Here is a 22,528-nt window from a genome sequence, read left to right as displayed (position 1 = left end):
CTCAGGGTAGTTAAGCTCTGGAACAGGCTTCCAAGGTAGGTTGTGGAATCCCCATCCCTGAATGTTTTTAAGAACAGGTTAGATATGTCAGGGATGGTCTGCAAATACTTGGTCCTGTCTCAGCACAGTGGGCTGGGGTGGATGATCTCTCAAGGTCCCTTCCAATCTACATTTCTATGATTCTGTGATGCAAAGCAGTGAGAGCTGAACTGAGGGCAATACTTTAATGAACCCCCTGTGACTCACATCTGATTTTTCCCACCAGTAGGTGAGGCTTTTTCTTTCCCAGTTAGGTTCATGGTGGCTCTTTAATACTAACATGAGAGTGTGGGAGTTGCACCCCACAGGATTCAGAACTGGTAACTGTGCTTCACTTTAAACATGAGAGTGGTGCCACTGATGTCAATGGAGGTCAACAATGAGTCCTCCTTATCTGGGACTGAAAACAGTTCAGCTGTTAATGTAGACAGCCTCAAACTGTTTCCAACGCTCATTACAGAAGTTGTGATAGATGCTATTAGCTGCATCTGCATAGGCAATTTTCTTGCATTTTCCTACTGTTAGTTGAAAATTTTCTTGCGTTTTCCTACTGTTGGTGCAGCTCCAGTGATGGTAGGAAGACGAGGACAGATTAGATGCTGTCCTGTTAATGTCTGTGTCATTCAACCATATTCAAAGAAAGATGACACAGCCAGGGTTGCCAACTCTTATAATTTTTCACAAGCCTTGCAATATTCGATGTTTTTCTGAAAGCCCCAGATGCTAGATTATGTGATTACATGAAAATCTAACCTTTAATTTTTATTTAAAGTAGGTTTCTAGCCCTGATGGTAGTGGAGAAAAGCTTGAAAATACGAACCCTGAAAGCTTAATATCCTCACCCCCACCCCACATTTATTATTTTTAAAAACTCCTGGGGTTTAAAAATTCTTGCAGTTGGCAGTACTGCAACACAGTCACTAAAATGTCAGTGGTCACTATTAGCCTGTCTACCCCAGTGCTTTCACCATTGTTACCCGAGCAATATGGGTGGGATTTGGGAAACCTGAATAAAATTGCTCCTGGAAGCAAGGTTTATGTGGAATGAAGGACCTAGAGCACACCTTCTGCCGGGGTGTTAAACATGGATTGCACATGTCTATGATAGCAGTCAAAATTTTAGCAATCCAGTTTCTGTGGGCTCAGTCAGGACTCTTTGACATCTAAAGTTGACATACATTAATTATACTCTTAGAAAGCTCAATCTCCAGGAAGAGTAAGTCATCCAGAAAAATCTCTTAATTATTCTTTTAAAATTATGTTTAATCCTGCAGGAAGCTGCCACTTTGGACATTTTATGTTGTACAGGGCTCCGAGTCCCTCGGTGGGGGTAAGCAATTTAAAAATAAAATGTATTTATTATTATTTTTGACAGTCTGATCTTCTAGACTTGCATACCAGTAATGCAGTTTCCATCTGAACACATGATAATCAGATGACTTTCAAAGCACTTGTAAGGTACGTTCTTGTAATTTCTTTAAAGCTGCCTAACTTCACAATAATTCTTGTTAAATTAACCAAAAATAGTCCCAGGAATCTACATTTCACAAAAGAGTTTCCAGAAGAGGAAGTTTGGAATGGAGATTTTCCTGAAAGCACAGTTCTCTTCTCAGGTGCATATAGCTGGCAACAATTCTCTTGGGCCTTGTCTACACTATGGAGGTAAGTCGACCTAGGTTACACAACGTAGCTGGAGTCGATGTAGCTTAGGTTGACTTACTGCGGTTTCTACGCCATGTGGCATCGATGGGATGCGCTCTCCCATTGACATCCGCTACTCTTCCCGTTCATGTGGCGTACTTGAGTCGACAGGAGAGTGATCTGCAGTCAATTTAGCAGGTCTTCACTAGACCCGCTAAATCGACCCCCCAGTGCATTGATCACCGCAGCATCAATCCCCGGTAAGTGTAGACATGCCCTTGGACAGCAATCCTTCCTACCTGCATAGATCTCCCCTTGATGTCACGGGCAGGGAGAGCAGAGTGCAGACAGCAGACGAGAATTTTGCCCAGAATTTGTAGTAATAAGGCGAGTTGCCATCCAGCAGCAACACTGGATGCTGCCTTCTGACAGCTAAGTTAGAGTACATCTACGCTTGGAGCGAGGGGTGTGATTGCCAGCGGGAGGAGACATGCTCACGCTAGCGCTCATTGAGCTAGTGCGTGGAGACGTAGAATGTAGCCGCAGCGGTACGATCCGTGGGACAGGCTGGCCATCACAAGCCCGTGCCCCTCAGAGACCCTAGGTACATGCTCTGGGCTTGTGCAGCAGCTTGTGCTGCCAAAGCTACCTTCTGTTTTCAGCGCACTAGGTCAATGAGAGCTAGCACAAGAATGTCTCCTCCAGCTGGGAATCACACCCCTCGCTCCAAGTGCAGACGTATCCTAACTTGCTTATCACTCCAGTGCACTACCACCAAAGGAATTAGGTCTCATGCAAGAGGACTGCACCAAGTGATCTCTCATCTGTCTAATTATATTGCCCCCATTTCTGTAATCTCTCAGACTGCCAGGCATCACTTCGTTCATGCTCACAGTCCCCCAGTGATGTAGGGAAATGTTGTCATTCCTGTTTCTAGATAGGGAACTAAGGCTCAGAGAAATTGAGTGACTTCCCCAAGGCCATGCAGGGAGTCTGTGGTAGAACTGGGAATTGAACTCCAGCTGCTGGCATTCCAGTTCTTTGCCATAACTGTAGGATCATCTCTTACGGTATTGCTCGTCTTCCCTCTTCAGAAACTCTTCATTAAAAACAGAGGATGTTATTAGCCTGTGGAACATTCAGGAGAATCCTGTCCTGAGTGGAGTAAGGCAGCTTTACTTTAAACAGTGTGAGCATGTTGTTTTTCTGATCTGAAACAGTGTTTTGTTGTTTGTTGTTTATATTGTGGTAATGCTCACTCTAGCTGACACTTTGTGCTTGGTGATATGCAAACACAAAGGAAGATAAAGTGCCTGTCCTAAAGGGCTTAGAAAAGTCTGTCTTCCTCCAGCACTGGCATGGTGTAGGGCTACTGTCAGTAACCCCAGGCTGGCCCCCCTCACAAGCCCCAGCACAGAGAGCATGCTGGGAAGTCTCTGTAGCACATGCTGCTGTGGAGATTCTGGGCTGCTCTGGACTGTGGATCCTCCCATAAAGTAACGCATCCCTGTGGCTGCTCGTTTACTCCATTGGTTGTTTTGATCTCTGGAGGAACCCAGGATCCCAAGGGTATTTTACAACTGTCTTGTTCTCCCTGGCCCGTGTTGCACCTTCTGTGACATGCCTCCAGGAGGTGCAGCACAGAATCTCAACTGTTGGTTCTGATGCTAGACTAGTGGGCAACCGTTCCTACAACGCCCTGTTCTGTACCCTCCCTCGGTATTCTCTCATGGGTTTGTACTGAGCTCGTCCCTCAAGTCCTCAACCATCAGTGCTCAACCCATAAGGAATGGAGCATCACCCAGTGCACTTGAGTGACCTGTGGCAGTTGCTCACAGCTGTGCTGACTGGCTCCAGAGAATCATGTCCAGCTCTCTGCATCTGGAAGGGAAAGAGAGTTGCGTTAACACAGAGCCTTTGAGGGTGGAGGATATTCCAATAAAACATTTTTTAAAATCAGCTTATAATTTGGATAGTAAATCTGTGCTTTTTTAAAGGCTTTGGAGTGTTCTCATGCCAGTTTTAAGATAACAGGTTCTGAGCATGCATTTTTCTGAAATCAGTTTTATTTTCTAGATGAACATTTGCCATAGCAGATGCCTAGAGGAAGAGGTGACCTTCTAAGCAGCAAGATGAGTGAATGGCAAAGGATTTTTGAGCAAAATCTGACTGTTCCTCCACACTCCCAAAGGAGACGACATCTCCCGAGGGAATCAATGGCATTTCAGTGTGTCCTGAAGTATGTTGAGGGGAATTTAATTAAGCAGGTAAAGAAATATTCTGTCTGCCTTGTGGGAGTGTAGCTTTCATACCCTTCTCTTGTTGACATTCTCTGCTTTGAGTAGAGTTCTAATATTTAAAATTCCACAGTGACTACTGAGATTTAGGCTGGATCCAAGAGGTGTGTGGAAGGACCTTTCACCCTATCTTCTGCAGACTGGCACAATTTTCCAGGTGCATTCTGTGGCATTTTCACTTTTTCCTGGGCATTAGGTATTGGCCATTCTTGGAGGCAGGTTTCTGGATCTGATCAGGCAAATCCTATGTTGTCAGCAATGTAAAGTCTTGTGCAAATTAATGTAATTTTTGGGGGGACTTTCGATATGAGAGAACAGCTCCTCTCTGACCAACAGTCCAGGATCTTCGGAGTAATATAATTGATTGCAAACACTTACACTCGCACCATGTTAAGGAACAATGGATCTCTCTGGGTGCATCCCTTTGTGGGCTCTAGCCCTTGAAGACACAATCTCATCTCTACATTAATTGAATAACAAAGCTTCAAGAGAAACAGATTCTTAACATGAGTTGTAGGGCAGATCTATCCCACTTAATTCATAAGAGCAGTTCTTCCTCGTGTGAGCTGCTTTGTTGAAGTCAGTGGTACTTTCACCTGAGCAGGGGATGTAGGATGGACACTTCAAAGCGAATGGCCTCATGGTGTGTTTTCTCAGCAAGTGCATCCATGTATTTGAGTTCACTGAGCTCAGAAAAGGAACTAAAGGTTTGTTCTCTTTATGTACCTCATGAGAAAAAATGCTCAGACATGCATTTGGATCAGTGGATTATAGTTTAGAAAGTCAAACTGTTAAAAAATTCAAGAATCAGTGTTAGCATCACAACAAACTGTGTTTTCTCTCTTGTTCATATGCCATTTGGATTTGGTTAAGACTCAGCTTTCCCCAAGCCAAGAGAAAACACAGGTGGAGAAAACCAGGAGGATTTCAGGTTCTTAAACGTAGAAGAACTAGTCACAAAAATTTTCTTTGTTATTCTTATCTGCTCATTTGAAGAGAATTTTTGTTCTGGGAGCTGGAAAGTTCAGCTAGGTGGATCTGTAGTGATAGTGGAAATTTTAAGCAGATTTACCACTGTCCTGCCTTTCTGAGGATTTACAAGAGGATTTTAGAACTTGGTTGGTGCATTTTAATGTAGGTTTATATTTTAACCAGCAAATGGAGTTGGAGATCTTGTACTAAGATTCTAATAGAGTAACATTCAGTGGTTTCAGGGACTGAGCCACTAAATAATATCACATTTGGTAATATCTTTCCACTGTCCTTAAGCTGACAGCAATATTGGATGTGAAAGGAGACTGATAGCTAAAAATGCTTAATTTTAACTATGCTAAAAAGATTACCTACTTTTATTGTTAATATTTTTTGATAAGTTCTTGGCCTCAGATTTGTACAGCTCATTGTGTTACTGTGAAGAACAGCTGTTTTGATTCCAGGCCCAAGGTACCTCAGGGTGAGATTTCCAAAACCAACTAAGGGAAGTAGCCACACTTCTAGTAACATTACTGGGAGTTGTGTCCCTGGGTTTAGAGCTGAAAATCTCAGCCAAGTTTCACACGCTGATTTTGAACTCTGATGAGAACTTTCATATCTCTAGGAGACATGTCTGTGGACTAGCTGTTTCCAAACTCTATTCTATTGGTTCATGTACCACATTTCTTAAAAACTTGTTGTGAAGTGAATGGATGGGACGCCAAACTCACATACCATACCATCAATGGTACATGTCCCACAGTTTGGGAACCTCTGCTCTAGACATTCATTGTTTTAACATTTGTTTAACTCCATCACTGTTTTTATTAAATTATTATGCATTTACACAATTACCAATTTCCAAATATATTTTTAAATCCCTCTGATTTTAAAGAGATTCTCCAGTGCAGGCCTTTTCAGCACTACAGTCACTGTCTTGGTAACAGGAAAAGAATGTATTATTACTCTTTAGTTGTGAGGCATGCTACAGTTATTTGTTCATGATCACTGACAGTTAAATAATCAAACACTGACCTCAGAAGCTCTCAGAAAAAAACCCTTTAAGTAAAATTCACTTTCGAAATTCAAGTCTGAAAGAGGCTCCAGTTCACAGAATAGGTCTTGGAGGGAGCGATTTCAAAACCAGATATTCCCTCCTGCTCCCCAAAAACATCCCCTTGGGAAAACGTCGCTTCTGGTCTGTTCTTCACTCTGCAATAAGGGATGGAGCACTGAATAAATTGCTTCATTCCCTCTGAGGCATCTAGCACGGGCCACTGTTAGAAGACAGGACACTGGGCTAGATTGACCATTGATCTGACCCAGTATGGCTGTTCGTACGTTCTTATAAATATAAAGAAGTACAAGAGTTTTGGAGAATACTAGTGAGCCACAAAATTGTGGAACTGTCCCAAATAAAATGGTTACTGGTTAAGCATGATAGGTACCCAATATAATTTGTGGTTTTTGGGGATGAGGAGAGGAGAGGGGAGTTTAAAATCATTCAACAATTTTTTGTATGATTTTATTTAACTCTGTGGATTGTTTGCAAAGTTTTCTGTGATGACTTGATTCACTTGCTGTATAAACTTTCTTGGTTAGTTATAATTAACCAGAAAAACCATATGGTATTGTTTCTATTCCATGACTGGATGAGCATCCAAGCACTTCTGACATGAGTACTCACAAATCAAGTTTTGATATTTGTATTCTGTAAAATTTTGTGCCAGTAAAACTGGATCACGTCTTCTCCTTTTTAAAATCCCTGCTTAAAACGTATTTCTGCTGTGATGTCCCGAGGCCAGATTGCTCCCATCTGGTAATGGTTAGGCAAATGATCAGCTGTGACTCCTGCTCAAGTCTTAATTTTCGTATCTTGGCCTCCTATTCATCCGCACTGCACTTGTCTGCCTGCCATGTAGATTGGAAGTAATCTGGGGAAGGATCGGTCGTTATTATATGTCAGTACTGTACCCAGCACATTGGGACCCTTATCATTGATTTGGGTTCCTAGAGGCTACCGTATTACAAATAATAAATCATAACAATAATCAGGAAATGCAGAAGAGACATGAATGTGACTGAATTTTTTTAAATGAGTGCTTCAGTCAAGTGTCTCTGGAAAATGTTTTACATAATTTGCCCACTACTCACATGTGTTAAACCAAGCGGATGCTTAAAATTTACATGCATAAAGGTTTGCTTGCCAGTCTTGGGATTTCTCTCTGCTGGGAAAAGAGTCACCTTCTGTTGTAGGATGACCTCAGCATCTGAGTTCATAGCTAGCTATTCCTTGGTGTATCAGTACACAGCATCTTGCAGGGTGAGACAACCGGGCGTAGAGAAGCCCTGCTTGTCTGAACGTGAGGGCACATCACTAAGTTGATGGGTTGTACGGTTGGAGCTATTGGACTGTAACGGTCAGAAGAAAATGTCTTTTTTTCTCTCCTTTTTGACTACACTCAGAGCTATCTACTAACTATTGTTTAGAACCATTTTTATAAGATCAAAGTTCTTAATCTGCCAGACACATTTCAACGCTGCTGCGATCAGAAACTCTTAAAGCCCCTACTTAGGGTGTTTATTCTTATATTCCAGAGAGTGCTAGAAGGCTTGTCAGAGGTTGAATACCAGCTTCGCCTGTCCCTCTTTGACATCACGTATCGTCATTTCTTTGGGAGAACATGGAAAAGTACCACAAGACCTCTCAAAGCTGTGCCAGGACAGCCACGCAAAGTGGTTTTCAATGAGGTAGGACAAGAGCAGAGAACACAGCTCATCTGAGAATGCTAACACCCAGTGAGCGGACAGGGAGATTTTCCTGGATGAACATAGGTATTTTGCTATATGAGATGCACAGTGTTTCAGCCATAAGGCAAGCAAAGAGTAACCCGCTCAGCACAGCTCCAGCAATCGCTGTAAGTGCGGCATGACCCTCAAATAAGACAAAGGGCTTGTCTGCTTACTACAGGAGTGTGATTTCTAAAGCGGGCTAATGTGTTGTGCTGGAATTGATCTGTGTAGATCCTGCTGGTGTGTGCTAAGTGTTCCATAGTGCTCTTTAAATGGAGAGCTGCAACAGCACGACACTGAATAGAAATCACAGCTCTAGTGCACGTTACTCCGCTGTATAGACAAGACCTAATTCGGCTCAGCCCCTCCCACGGGCAAAGCGGAGGTGCCCTTTTGGTTCACATGGTGGAATCTGTTTGCACGTCAGGTGCTGTGATGTGCACGCAGCCTCGCCAAGAGACTGGCGCTGTGCTGGTCACGTTGGATAGAGGCCAGTGTGGGTACAATCGCTTTGCAAGAGCAGCCATGGGTGAGCCTTGGGAGCCTCACTCACCCACAGAGCGAGCCTGACGTTGCTGTCCTGAGCTGGTTTATTTGCACATTAATATAGACAGACAAAAGAGAACGGGGAGCCCGTTCAGTTACAGTCTATCTCTATCTATGGAAATCTACTGTTTGCTGAATATCCGGAGTTGCAACAGCTGGACACTTTTTAGCATTAACAAGAGTCAAGTGAACATGGAGATAAATACATGACATACAAGTGATGTAAAGAATTCAGAGACACAGGCATCCGGCCCATTTCATACTGTAGATAAAATACCATGCATACCAATGGACCTGCATAAATAATGATTAATAACGCTGTATCCACGGCTCTTATGCTCCTGAATGTCAGAATATAAAGGGTTCTTTTTCCGTCATAAATCATGCGGACATCGCCTGATATTGTAACCTCAAAGAGCTCCTCTAAATAGTAACATAAATCTGATGGATGCTCTTGAGACTGTAATGGAAGAGCTCTTCTTCACTTCAGAACATAAACCCCGCAAGTTTTTACAGATACTGTAATAAACTGTTAATCACCTGCTTCATCCTTCTGTACATCCTTAGCTTTCTCCGCATGTGCAGGAGCTTCTGCCAGCTGCGCACAGCTCTTGCCGCCCTGACTTTTATATAAAGAAAGGACAAGAAAGATGGAATTGTTAAAGATTTGCCAAACACTCAACCTTCCATGGTTTGTGTATATGAAGTGCGGGAGCCACCCAGGTCAGAGGCAAGGCTTGTACATCCATTTTTGTAACCGTTTGTATCTTTGCCATTCATAATTTGACATGCCTTGGCTGTGTCTCCTGTTCATAAGAACTTAAGAATATAAGAACGGCCATAATGGGTCAGACCAATGGTCCATCTTGCCCAGTGTCCTGTCTCCAGACAGTGGCCAGTGCCAGATGCTTCAGAGGGAGAGAGAGCAGAACTCGGCAACTTATCTAGTTATCCATCTCCTGTCATCCAGTCCCAGCTTCTGGCAATCACAGGCTAGGGACGCTCGGAGCATGGGGCTGCATCCCTGACCATCTTGGGTAGTAGCCATCAATGGATCTATCCTCCATGAGTTTACCTAATTTTCTTTTAATCCAGTTATACTTTTGGCCTTCACAACATCCCCTGGCAACAAGTTCCACGGCTTGCCTGTGCGTTGTGTGGAGAAGTACTTCCTTGTGTATTATAAACCTGCTGCCTATTCATTTCATTGGGTGACCACTGGTTCTTTTGTTATGTGAAGGGATAAATAACAGTTCCCTATTCACTTTCTCCACACCAGTCATGATTTTATAGACCCCCAGAGTCATCTCTTTTCTAAGATGAACAGTCCCAAACTTTTAAATCTCTCCTCACATGGAAACTGTTCCATTCCCCTCATCATTTTTGTTGCCCTTCTCTGCACCTTTTCCGATTCTAATGTATCTTTTTTTATAGACGGGGCGACCAGCACTGCGCACTGTATTCAATGCGTGGGCGTACCTTGGATTTATATAGTGGCATTGTGATATTTTCTGCCTTATTATGTGTCCTTTATCTAATGATGCCGAACAGTCTGTTCGCTTTTTTGACTGCTGCTGCACATTGGACGTTTTCAGAGAATTATCCATGATGACTCCAATGTCTCTTTCTTGAGCAGTAACAGCTAATTTAGAAACCGTCATTTTGTATGTACAGTTGCGATGATTTTTTCCAATGTGCATTACTTTGCACTGATCAACACTGAATTTCATCTGCCATTTTGTTGCCCAGTCACCCAGCTTTGTGAGATCCCTTTGTAACTCTTCCCAGTCATGTTTGGACTTAACTATCTTGAGTAATTTTGTATTGTCTGCCAATTTTGCTGCCTCACTGTTCACCCCTATTCCCAGATCATTTATAACTGTGTTGAACAGGACTGGTCCCAATACAGGTCGTTGGTATTTACCTCTCTCCATTGTGAAAACTGACCATTTATTTCTACTCTTTGTTTCCTATCTTTTAACCAGTTACTGATCCATGAGAGAACCTTCGCTCTTACCTATGACTGCCTGCTTTGCTTAAGAGCCTTTGATGAGGGACCTTGTCACAGGCTTTCTGAAAGTCCAAGTGCATTGTGTCCACTGGATCCCCCTGTCCACAGTCTTGTTGATGCCCAGAAACAATTCCATGGATTGGGGAGGCATGATTTCCTTTCACAAAAGCTGTGTTGACTCTTCCCCAGCAGATCATGTTCATCCTCGTGTCCAATCATTCTGTTCTTTACTATAGTTTCAACCAATTTGTCTGGTACTGAAGTCAGACTTATCGGCCTGTAATTGCCAGGATCGCCTCTGGAGCCTTTTTTAAAAAAAGTGCATGACATTAGCTATCCTTTAGTCATCCAGTACAGAGGCTATTTAAGGGATAGGTTACATACCACAGTTAGTAGTTCTGAAATCATAGGTGCTCCCCCCGGCTCCGCCCAGGCCCTGCCCTCAGCCCCCCTCCACCCCTTCCCCCAAGGTCCTACCCCCCCGCTTCTTCCTACCCACACCCCACCCCCACCCCTTCTCGCCCTGCCCCTTCCCTGCCCAGTTCCAGCCCCTCCCCCGAGCATGCTGCGCCCTCGGTCCTTCCCCCTCCCCACCAGCACCTCCTGAGGCTGCGAAACAGCTGATCCATGGCAGGCGGTAGGCGCTGGGAGGGAGGGGAAGGTGCTGATCGGCGCGGCCCGCCGGCGGGCAGGAGGCACTGGGGTGAGGGCGAGGTTCTGGTAGAGGGCTGTCAGTGGGTGCTCAGCAACCACCAGTTTTTCCCCATGGGTGCTCCAGCCCCGGAGCACCCACGGAGTCGACGCCTGTGTCTCTGAGTTCCTTCAGAACTCTTGGGTGATACCATCTGGTCCTGGTGCCTTGTTGCTGTTTAATTCCTCAATTTGTTCCAAAACCTCCTCTACTGACACCTCAATCTGGGACAGTTCCTCACATTTGTGACCTAAAAAAGAATGGCTCAGGTGTGGGGATCACCCTCACATCCTCTGCAGTGAAGACTGATGCAAAGAATTCATTTAGCTTCTCTGCAACAGCCTTGTCTTCCTTGAGTGCTCCTTTAGCACCTTGATCATCCAGGGGCCCCACTGACTGCATGGCAGGCTTTCTGCATGTGACGTACTTAGAGAAAGCATTGCCGTTAGTTTGTGTGTCCTTAGCTAGTTGCTCATCAAATTCGGTGTTGGCCTGCCTAATTATACTTTTACCTTTGACTTGCCAGAGTTTATGCTCCTTTCGATAGTCCTCACTAGGATTTGACTCCCAATTTTTAAAGGGTGCCGTTTTGCCTGTAACCGCCTGTTTCACTCTGGCCTTTAGCCATGGTGCCATTATTTTGGAGCTCGTACTGTTTTTTTTTTTATTTGGGATATACATTTAGTTCAAGCCTCTATTATTGTGTTTTTAAATAGTCTCCATGCAGTTTGCAGGCATTTCATCCTTGCGACTTTTCCTTTTAATTTTCCTTTATCTACGTCCTCATTTTTGTATATTTCCCCTTTTTGAAGTTAAATGCTACTGTAGTGGGTTTCTTTGGCATTTCCCCCTCTGCAAGGATGATACATTTAGTTACATTATGGTCACTATTACTGAACGGTTCAGCTATATTCACCTCTTGGACCAGATCCTATGATCCACTTAGAACTCACAAAGGGAGAGGCAATTCTTGATTTAGTGCTATGAGAAGCTGCTCCAAGAAGCAGTCATTCAATGTCTAGAAATTTAGATCTTTGCATCCCTTCATGAGGTGATATATATCCAGTCAATATGACTGTTCTCTGTGTCCAATGACAGGGCCCGTTTCCTCTTCGGTCCCAGCCGCTTCTAATAATTTTTCTTTCCCCTGTCTGGATCTTTTCTGTTTTTTTCTGTGCTTCTTTTGAAATGAAACAACCTGGTTGAATTTTATCTGCTCTCACAGTTAATCCTAGAAACTACACATGCTGCTGTTTGCATAGACCAGAGAACTTCTCCATTTCAGTGCAAGGTTCTTGATCAAAACCTCACTTTAAATACACAAAGAAGGAATTTTTTAACAAGTGTAAGCTATTTTCTGACCAGAAGGGAAAGCTCAGTGGTTTGAGCATTGGCCTGCTAAACCCAGGGTTGTGAGTTCAATCCTTGAGGGGGGCCATTTAGGGTTCTGAGGCAAAAATTGGGGAATTGGTCCTGCTTTGAGCAGGGGGTTGGACTAGATGACCTCCTGAGGTCCCTTCCAACCCTGATATTCTATATCCAGCCTCAATCGATGCAAAAGTGCTTCCATCCCCCTTGGTGTCCTGAGGTTATTGACCAAACAAATGCTTTCCTGGAACAGTGCAGTTCAGAGCAACAGCTGTTTTTTGTGGAGACAGTTACCGAAATAGCTTAAAAGTAAAATTATTAGTTAGTCATATAACAATGTGACTGTTTTGATTTACATATTTTAATAATGTGACTATTTTGTATTTTCTGTTATGAAATGGGACTGTTTCTGGTAATCTTCTTGGTCCAGGGATAATATCCTATAAGGAGGCACCACTCCACAGTGTAGGGTACATATATACAGCGTGGATAAAGATGGGTTGGGTCAGATTATTTTTAAATAATAGTGGGGAGAACACTAGAAAATATATGGCAAAATCCTTCTCTTGATTTTAGATGGGATGTAATCAATCTTCTTGCTGCTAATTTCTGTGACTCAGTCATGCACATTTAATATCTGTTGCAATCCCGCTGAAACCAAGTCTTTGTTATCCTGGGAATTTGCTTTTCAGAGGTGCTGATCCCACACAGCTGTAGCTGCAAAGGCAGCGGGAGCTCTGGATGCTCAGTGCTTGTGAAAACCAGGCCCTAATTGTTTGCAGATTCTGGTGTCTTCTGTCATGCATATTTTCCCTATTCAAGCTTCTGTGGGGCTGTTAATTTTTCACCATTTGGATGCCTTTCATTCTTCTCCTAAATATGCGCTCACTCATATCTTTTTATATATCTAGAACAATAACAATTCTTACCAATGAAGTATTGGAGATGGCTGTGGTTTGTCTCAGATGTCTCATTAGGATACAATTATGTCTCTATTATGTCAAATCAATTTGAATTTCAATGCAAAACCCAGGCTTTTTGTTAATCCCGGTATTGGGTAATGGGCTTAGTTAATGATGAGAGAGACAAAGTGGGCGAGATAATATCTTTTATTGGACCTCGCCCACCTTTTCTCTCTATATCCTGGGACCAACAGGGCTACACAACAACAACACTGCATAGTTAATAATTTCCAGTGTCGTCTTGTGTTATGTTAGAGATCAGACAGCAGAGGGCAGTGCTACTCTAGGAACGAAAATGAATTAGAACGTAAATTAACAACATCCTTCAAGCACACCAGTTTCCTCTCATTACCTTGACGTTTGTAATTCATAAAACCAGGGTTTTTTTTACAAGTTTAATCAACTACAGAGAATTTTTCCCCACTTATGTGTTAGATAAAAACTTGGAAATTTCCTTAGGGCAGACTTTAGAGACACAACTGCCTAACAACCTGAGCGTCTGACTCCGAGTAATTGTCGTGTTTGTACAAACATGAAAGCCAAGGAGAAGATACACCTGTCTGTTATGGGCATGGATCTGAGATGAGATTTGGTGTCCTTTTCCCTGATGTGGCTAATTATGTTTGTTTTCCAGTTCTAATGGTAAATATTGCCCAGGGTGCAATTTTGCATAAATTAAAGACGCTAATTTTCTTTATTTAAAAGAGTGTTTCAGCAGCATTAGCTTTAGTTGTGTTATTGGCATATACGTTGCTTCCCAGGCTGTTTGAATAATCAATCAATTAATGTCTTGATTTTTTTTAAGTTAAAAAATGAACCAGTACGGCAAACATAATGCAATGCATAGAGATAAACACTACCATTTCATGCACTAGCAGATTTGGGGTACATTTTCTCTTAGTTTACAGCGTTCAGGTGTTTACAAAGTTGCATTTATGAATTCTAGGTCAGTATGTGTGTGCGCTTTATACAATTAATGAATTAAATTTTAGGACCTTCCTTATATTAGAGTGCTGGATTTCACAAACATAAAGTTGCATAAAAATTATTATTTTGCATTTGAGTTTTCCCCAAAGCATTAAATAAACTATATTACACATTCTACATACTTTACAGTATGTACTTATAAATGATATGTGAGCTCTTACATTGTTAGAATAACCTACATTAAACCACAGTAGGAAATACTACATAGATGCCGCGTGACCTAGTTAACATCATAGCGAACACCTTACATTTCTGAATTATCTGACTTTTAAGTGCTTGATTTCACAATTTCAGTGTTGCATTAATGTCTCATTGATTTAGTTAATGTTGCATTTAATTTCCCAGGTTTTTAAGCAGGGAAAAAAGGACAAATCTGGCCTAGGGCTATTCTCCATCCCATGGTTTACATACTTCTATGTGCATCCGGATTTGGGGAAGAAGGCTAGAAAGTCACTGATGGTAACATTGAAGTTGTGGGCCTGGGGGGTAGTGGAGCTGTCAGTGGTCATAAAGGCAGGAAAAGAGGAGTGCGTTTTAGAGGAAAGATGGAGCAGATCCTCACCTAGAGTAAATTGTTGTAACTCCAGTGACACGGGTGGAGCTCTGACAATTTACACCAGCCGAGGATCTGCCGCAAGGAGTTCCGATGCCATAACGGCGTGACTTCATCCCAGGGGTAACTCCACTGGCTGCAAGGGATTTACCCTCAGGGTCAACTTCCTCTGTGATGGGTAAGGCCATACAGTCCCAGTGACCTCAAGAGAATTGTGGGTGGGTGCAGGGGCCACCTTATGCTGTTCTCTCTCCTGTACCAGGAGTGGGATCCACACCAGCAGAGAGCCAGGAGAGCCTGGATTGGCTGGAAGGGGGGAAGCTGGGGGCAGATCTGTCTGTCATCACATAAAAGTGGTAGCTGACATCATGATAAGTGGATGAGGGTACCTAAGCGGCAAGGGCAGGGGGATAGAAGGAGGGAGCCTAGGAGAGAAACCGGTGAGAGGAGGAGTTGTTGGAGATCCTAAAGCCGTGACTATTGAGGCAGGAGGAGACTCAGAGAAGTAGAGGGGTCTAAGGAGTCACTATCCTCCTGTGAATTCCAGTGTGCGGTCTTTGTCCAGCTGCGGAATAGAGAGTCCATTCTTGAACACAGCTCTCTCATCCTGAGACCTTCAGTTTTGGGCTCCCCTTTGGTGCCTTAACCCCTTTCCTCGCTGCATTTAACAGCTGTGAATCTGCAGGCTGAGGAGAGTCCTAGTTCAATGCCCACTCATCCCCTCTGATGCCTGGGGGGTGGGGAGGAGGGCATTCTAAAGGAGGGGAAGAAAATGGAGGTTGTTTGGGAAGCTGAGCAAGTTGCCCATTGCCTTTAGCAGCCGCTGGGACTTTGCTCTTGTGTAGCACTCTAGATATTGGTCTGGTCTCCTGCTGAAGAGAAATCTCCATGGTGCATTTCACTGCCATCAGGAGCAGCTTCAGTGTGTGTTGGGGTTTTTTGTAAGCTGTACTGAAGTGGACGCCTGGGAGAAAGAGCAAGGCTGAGATGTAGGAGCAAAGGAGTGTTGCAAAACAAACAATAGGAAAGGGAAATGCTGCTCTGCTGTGGACATAGGGTTCAATATGTCACTAGGTTATTTTGATACTGTTTGCCTTGGAAAGAAGCTATTTGCTTCTTAAATTGCATATTTATTCACAAACAGGAGCAGGGCTAATGATTCATACAAGGTGAGGTGAGGTAAGATGAGCTAACACCTGGCATTCAAGAGGTCATAAACATCTATAAGGAAGTTAGCTGAAGATTTCTGAATGTCTCAGAGAAAGCATGTCATCTGGTGCATACTTTAGATTATGCTAGTCCAGATGAAAATTGAAAGCCTGGTATGAGTGCTAAATAACGTGTGTGTGTGTGTGTGATGAAAGCATTAGAATAGAGTGTGTTTAAATACCGTAATTTATAAATCTGTTTACCCCATCATGGAGTGTAACAGTCAAAGACAGATAAGCAATGATGGTGATGTGAATTGAAATATCATCTATTCTGTCACAAGAATGAATCCTTTACAGATAATTTGCTGAGCCTGATATGAAATTTGTATTCATCAGTTAGAATTACGTGATTAGAAAATTCAAATTTCTGAGTTTATTTAAAAAGAAAAGGAGTACTTGTGGCACCTTAGAGATTAACAAATTGGTTAGTCTGGAAGGTGCCACAAGTACTCTTTTTCTTTTTGCGAATATAGACTAACACGGCTGCTACTCTGAAACCTGAGTTTATTTAATAATTTTCCCCTAGGAGAACTCATCAGCCCTTGTTTATAACTATCGCTAAGCCGTCTCAGTAAACAGTTACAATTTTGTTCACCTTCTGGAAGTATATTTTAGCTACAAACAATTAAAGTGCTGGTATAAAGCTGCACACAAACAAGCCGGTCTTCTGGACGGGGGATACATTTCTGAACTGTGTGAACTACCTGCAGTTCCCGTCGACATTAGAACATAATGCAACGAGGTACAAAATACTTACATACAAATGATGTTTAATTTGTATCTAGAGCAATGGCAGGGGACCTGATCCACAGCCCAGGGAAGTTCAATCGACTTCCACTCTATCAGACCCACTGTGCACATGTTTGTGAACTGTACTAGTTTGATCTCCCCTTCAGGGATTCAGGGCCTGATTCTCCTATGTACTACTTTTGCTTACAGTGGAGTGACTCCTGATTTACACTGGAATAAACAAAAGGAGAATCAGGCCCTCAGTTCCTACACAGGAAATGCTGAACTTTTGGCTACGTGAGATAATGTCTCCTAACCTTTTCCTCTGGCACGGACTGCCCTCTGGCAATTTATTAACCAGAGAACTGGGCATCGCTTAGTTCTCTACAAGAAAATGCAAAGGGAGAAAAAAAGCGCTCCAGAGAGTTAAAGTGTGATGATCTCAAGGTGACCCCTAATTGGGAAGATTGTTGTTACTTTAGAGCAGAGTTTAAGGGAGAGGAGTATGTTAGTAAAACTTTTATTAGCAATTAAGGAGACAATGGTAAACTTAGTTTTATAACCGATCCACTTTAACAGCTTCCTCATTCTTTGCAAGCCAAAACATAATTCTCTCTCGGTCCAGTCACCTGTCAGCAGTTAGTGGTCATTATTTCATCATTTTGCAATAAAAGTTAATCGAATAATGATTTATTTCTCTGGGATGATGTTTTAATGCCTTTCTCTGTTATCCCTTCCTGACAGTCTGTGATTACTGTAGCTGTTTTCTTGGTGACACCATTATAATGACTGTTTAATAGAAGGATTAGCCTGGCTTTCAGTCATGTCACTGGCAGACATCCCCCTTCCCCCTCAACCCCGTATTCTTAGGACCATATCATACTGTTGATCCTCATGGATAACTCTCTTTCACATCAGCACAGGTGAAGGTCATGATAGGCCTTAGATTTTTCCAGTCACTTTGCTTTTCTAGCCTAGAGCTCACAATGGTATCTTCAGGTCAATTGAAACCTTTGAACCATACTTTTATGGAGTTTGCAGCTTAAGAATAACTCATCCTTATTGTTTGGCAAAGTGGGCCACTTTAACAATGCTGTCCATTCTCAGGATTTGTGACATTTACTAGCTTTAGTCCTAAATGCCCCAATTTAAGTTGGGGAAACGTAACCTGAAACAGGACAGAGGCAGGGTTGCCCCTAGGTGCCATTCCCACGTGGCATTGCACACACGTTAGCTGAATTCCGTAGGACAGAAGTGCACAAATCACTTCTCCCCAGAACATATTAGTGCTGGATTGTGTGGACTTGGTGGCGCCATTCTTGGAACCTGCAAGCAGGGCCATTCCTCCAGTTTAGGAGAGTGCTCACCTCAGGAGGGAAATTCGAGCTCTGCTGGGTCTTTGACAGCTGGGAATTCTGTGAAGGCACTTTCATCTGGAATGCTCTCCCCTCTCCCCACTGAGCATGAGCCCTGGCTTCCAGCAGCCCTAATAGCCCCTCCAGTGCAGTTAAGGAGTGTAATGAGAAGCTAAATACAAGACTATGTAGAGCTTTTAAAAGTAGAGACCAGAACTCATCTTACCAGCCAGTGCAGCGTATGGGTGGCGTATGGTGTGATGTGATCCCAGCAGGCTCCTGTCTGTTCAACCAGCTGTAGTTTCTGGACGACCTGCAGGGTCGTTGTCTAGACAGAGCATATTTGCAATAGTCCAGCATCAAGGTGGCCAGATCATGGATCTACAATGGAGAGGTAAAGGCATTCAGAGGCACAGACCGGCTATCCAGTTAAATGAGTGGGTGATAATAGACACTAACAGACTGCAGATTTCTCTTGCAGTCCCAGCTCTTAGGCTAATTCTTCGTAGGAGGGAATTGACCTGACCTGAAGGTTAGATTTTTTTTCTTCTTCTTTTTACAGTGGTACCCAAAATGTGCTAGGCATTGCGCAGACATAAGGAGACAAAGTCCCATTGGTAAACCGGCCCCAAGAACTCTACACTTTCTAGTAGGATCCCTTTAAAAAATATTCCCTAGTGATACAATGTGTGTGTGGGAGATGAACGATTACTGTTAGTTACCCTCCCAGACCCCCGGGATCATTTGCAATGGAGCTTCCATCAGTTCCTATTGGAGATAATTCTGCAGACTGCTACATTTCACTGTCTGCCCGTTTTTCTGGCTATTCATTTTGAATATACCTGGACCTTACTCTCCAATTGTAATATACATTAAGCTGCTAATAGCTACTCCACCCAGGTCTAAAATCTGCCATGTTCTTTCTCTCCCTCCTCCCCCAGACCATTTATTTTCACACATCTTTAAACCACCCCAGCATCGTCGCGGTGGTGGAAGTGGTGGCTGCGGCCAAGAAGCGAGAAGGGACCCACCAGGATCTGTCTTGTGGGTTTGGAATTCTGCACCTGTTCAACAGCAAGTCAGAACCAACTGATGTGGCCACAAAGGACGGAGAGTAGGTGTTGCCGGCTGCAAGGGACAGCGGGACTTGCGAGTCGCTGTAGCATTTTATAAGGTGGAATCAGGTTTCTATGGCAACATGGAGTTATTGCTCTCCATTTAGAGAGGAAGGATGGTCCCGTGATTAGGCCACTAGCCTGGGACCTGGAGACCCTGCTTCACCACAGACTGCCTGTGTGAACTTGGGCAAGTCATTTTTTCTCTCAGTCTCTCAGTTTCCCCATCTCTAAAATGGGGATAACTAGAGCATATGAGGATACACTGCTCATGGGGGGGTCATATACATACTTTAAACAGGTTTGGGTTGAGCCTTTTCCACTCTTGGCTACATATATGAAAATTGCATGGACTACAGCTGCCCTGGTGGCTTGTGGCTGGGCCTTTATTCACCTCAGCTGACAGGCCTGAGGTGGCAGGTGGGGTGAGGTCAGCTGCTGGATTTGTAACCCAGCAAGCGATGCCCATGTGTTGTCCCGCATGTGTGCAGAGTTCACAGCCTTGACTCAGCCAAGCCCCCCTTTCCAGGGCCAGCGGAAGGCAGCTCTTTCTGCCTTTAAGCTCTTGAAGCCCGGCTGACTGTAAGCTGAGTTTGCTCCTGGGAAGGGGAGGGCTACCACACCCAACACTTGGGGCATGAAAGACATAAATAACCAAAAATAAAGCAGGTCAGTCACCCACCGTCCTTGCCAGCCAGGGGAAAGAGGAGACACTCTCCTGCCAGGCCTGCTTCCTCTTCCTTACGTATCCCCCCCACCACGCAGTAGGCCAGGCTCTCTGAACCGTTTCCTGGTGGCTGCTTCACTTTGTCACGCTGACATTGTCAAACTCCCTGTAAATACCCAGTGTAACGCCTATTGTACACTGGATCCTGCCTCCCCGCCAGCCATTGCCACTGGGGAAGCTTCTCAAACCAGGGAGGTTTTCAAGAGAATATCTGTGTCCACTCCCTGGGGAATCAACCTGAAGCAAAGGACCTGGCAATCTCAGTCACCTGCCCTCCTTTGCTACTCAAGGCTCTAAGGAGACCAGTCTGGTGGCGGAGAGTTCACGGGACTGGAACAGGGGGTTGCTGTGCATTGATCAACAGAACCATTGTGGGAAATTCACTTTGGAATATAGCCATCTAAACGGCCATGTTTGGTTTGTGCTCCTCTTTAAATCTAGGCTCAAGCTGTATCATGGGACACCGCGAGCGCTCCTGCACCCCCTCCTCCAGGACCCAATGGAACGTAAGAGCACATAGAACTGCTTTCTACTTGACTTTCTTCCCGGGCTGGTCAGTAACACGTCTGCGTGTTTGTTTGCTCAATGTAGCGTTGGCTGTTTTCTGTGTTAGTGTGTCAAGCTTTTGGCTGCTCAGGTTCGGGGTTAGCCACCCAAAATGCATCAGAAGAAAAGCCCGGAAGACAAGGGTGCTGGATGGTTGCTGTGAAATGCCCCTGTGCTGTATGCCAGGCTGTTCGAGGCCAGGGCCAGTTATTGCTTATGGGCAGTGGGGTTGGCAGCACCCCAAGGCTCTTTGTCATAGCTGGGGCTACCGGCTGCCTCAGCAATGTGCTCTGCAACATTGTTAACGGCTGTCGTTCATGCAGGGGCCCGTTTCTGGGGCGTAAGGAGAAAAGGGGCTTAATTTCTGCTGCATCGATCAAATCCCGTCCTATGACAGCATGTCCACTGGCTAGGCCCTGATCCCGCAGAGACTTCCACATGGACTCAATTTAGCACACGTGAGTCATCCTGTTGGCTCTGCTTGACGTGAATAAAGTTAACTGGATGAGAGTCTCTGCAGGATTTTTAAGCTCTTTGGGGCATGGAGTCTGCATTTAGGGTCTTGTACAGCACCAAGACCATTGTCAGTTCTCAACAAGCAAATAATAGCCTTGATGCATCTGCTGGGGAAGGCAGAATGAGCCCAGAGCACAGTGTATCAAACAATCTGCCCACCAAACCCCACCCAGCCTTTCTCAGTATTTTATAGGTATTTTACATGGCAGTGAGTCTGTATCTAGCTTGATGCATGCCTTTGCCATGCAAATTCACCTCTAGACTGTAAGTTTGCATTTTCTAGTCTGCAATGGAGGATTCCCCGGCCATGTCTCCCTCTCACACTTAATCCTGCCCCATAGCAGCTCCAGTGGGGGCTGATCTACAGAGCTCCTAGATCACCCACGTGTCAGCTATAGGGCAGGAGGAGTTCTCTGAGTGTGCCACAGCCAGGAGAATGGGTGAGTGAGCCCAGGAGTTGAATCTCTCTCTCATACCTGGCAGTGGGCAGCCTGCTACAGGGACACTGAGGTGAGCCACCCCACGATTTAAGTTGGAAAGAACCAGACTGAAAACATGGATAGCTAAAGCTAAGCAGAAAGCTGTCGTGAAGGAAGAAGAAGGGATTCTTTTTCCTTTGCCTGGAAAATGGGCTCACAAGCTGTCCTTTCTAGTGCCAAATGTCCTGTCTGAGCTGGAGGAAGACCACGCATCAGTGGTGCCAATAGTTCTGTGTACCACAGGGGTACATCTAATTCCCACTTCTGTAAGAGAGAGGGCTAGATGACCCTAGCAGAGCTCAGCACTCAGCGAACTGGCTCACTCAGGCCCAGACTGGATATCTGTACAGGCAGGGAGAGGTGAAAGATGGGCAATGTATGGAAAAAGGTGCCTCTGTGGATACTGGCAAGAAAACCTGACACAGCTGATAAACACAAATGGGCTTCAATTATTGATATATACGTATTGATGGAACACAGCCCACAGAGCAGGAAAAGTGCACTATAAAATATTAAATATAAGAGCAAGCTGCCTTGTAAAGCGTGTAACAAGGACCTTGTCTTTCTGAACATGCCTGGCTCTTGTCCCTTTGTGCACTGTTTTCCTGAAGGTTGGTACTGAATTTGCTAACGAACTGTAGCAAAGCTGGGTGGTGCTCGTTTGCCCTGAGAAACCTTCGGGATGTTCCAGAAGCAGAAGCAGGAAGGAGGGTCAGTTGCACTTTCACCAGTTTTGCTTTTAAAGACCATTTTTTCCACAAGCTCTCCAGTGCCCTGTATCCTTCCACCAGGCTGGTTTCCTGTTTGCAGAGATGAAGGGTCCAATCCAGTGCCCGTTCGAGTCAGTGGAAGAATTTGCATTGTATTTCCACTTCCTACTGTGCTAGTCAGACACATGCTTTCTTTTTTCAAATATCAGGGATGCATGGGAGTTTTCAGTAATAGGATAGTAATGATAACAGCGTGACTCCAATATCTGCCGTTAGAAAC

At 44.2% G+C, this 22,528-nt stretch overlaps 1 protein-coding gene across 14 annotated transcripts in view; it reads left to right on the top strand.

The window, feature by feature from the left end:
- Nucleotides 1–22,528, top strand: part of NPHP4 (nephrocystin 4) — a 100,411-nt gene that overhangs the window by 1,487 nt on the left and 76,396 nt on the right. For 5 of the 14 annotated variants that reach the window (XM_043531803.1, XM_037881239.2, XM_037881240.2 and 2 more), the window contains exons 2-6: nt 1,415–1,497; nt 3,757–3,947; nt 7,548–7,700; nt 19,097–19,269; nt 20,439–20,503. In XM_043531803.1, the coding sequence (XP_043387738.1) occupies nt 3,777–3,947; nt 7,548–7,700; nt 19,097–19,269; nt 20,439–20,503 (562 nt within the window). In that variant the 5' untranslated portion in view covers nt 1,415–1,497; nt 3,757–3,776. Of the gene's footprint in view, nt 1–1,313; nt 1,370–1,414; nt 1,498–1,652; nt 1,702–3,756; nt 3,948–7,547; nt 7,701–19,096; nt 19,270–20,438; nt 20,504–20,866; nt 21,002–22,528 lie in introns of those variants that run through there. The other 9 variants (XM_043531804.1, XM_043531802.1, XM_043531811.1 and 6 more) reach the window with 7 other exon arrangements.

The sequence above is a fragment of the Chelonia mydas genome, chromosome 18 (genome assembly GCF_015237465.2).
Source record: "Chelonia mydas isolate rCheMyd1 chromosome 18, rCheMyd1.pri.v2, whole genome shotgun sequence".
NCBI lineage: Eukaryota > Metazoa > Chordata > Testudines > Cheloniidae > Chelonia > Chelonia mydas.
Note: the sequence above shows the minus strand (reverse complement) of the source record. Positions and strands in the feature narration are given on the sequence as shown.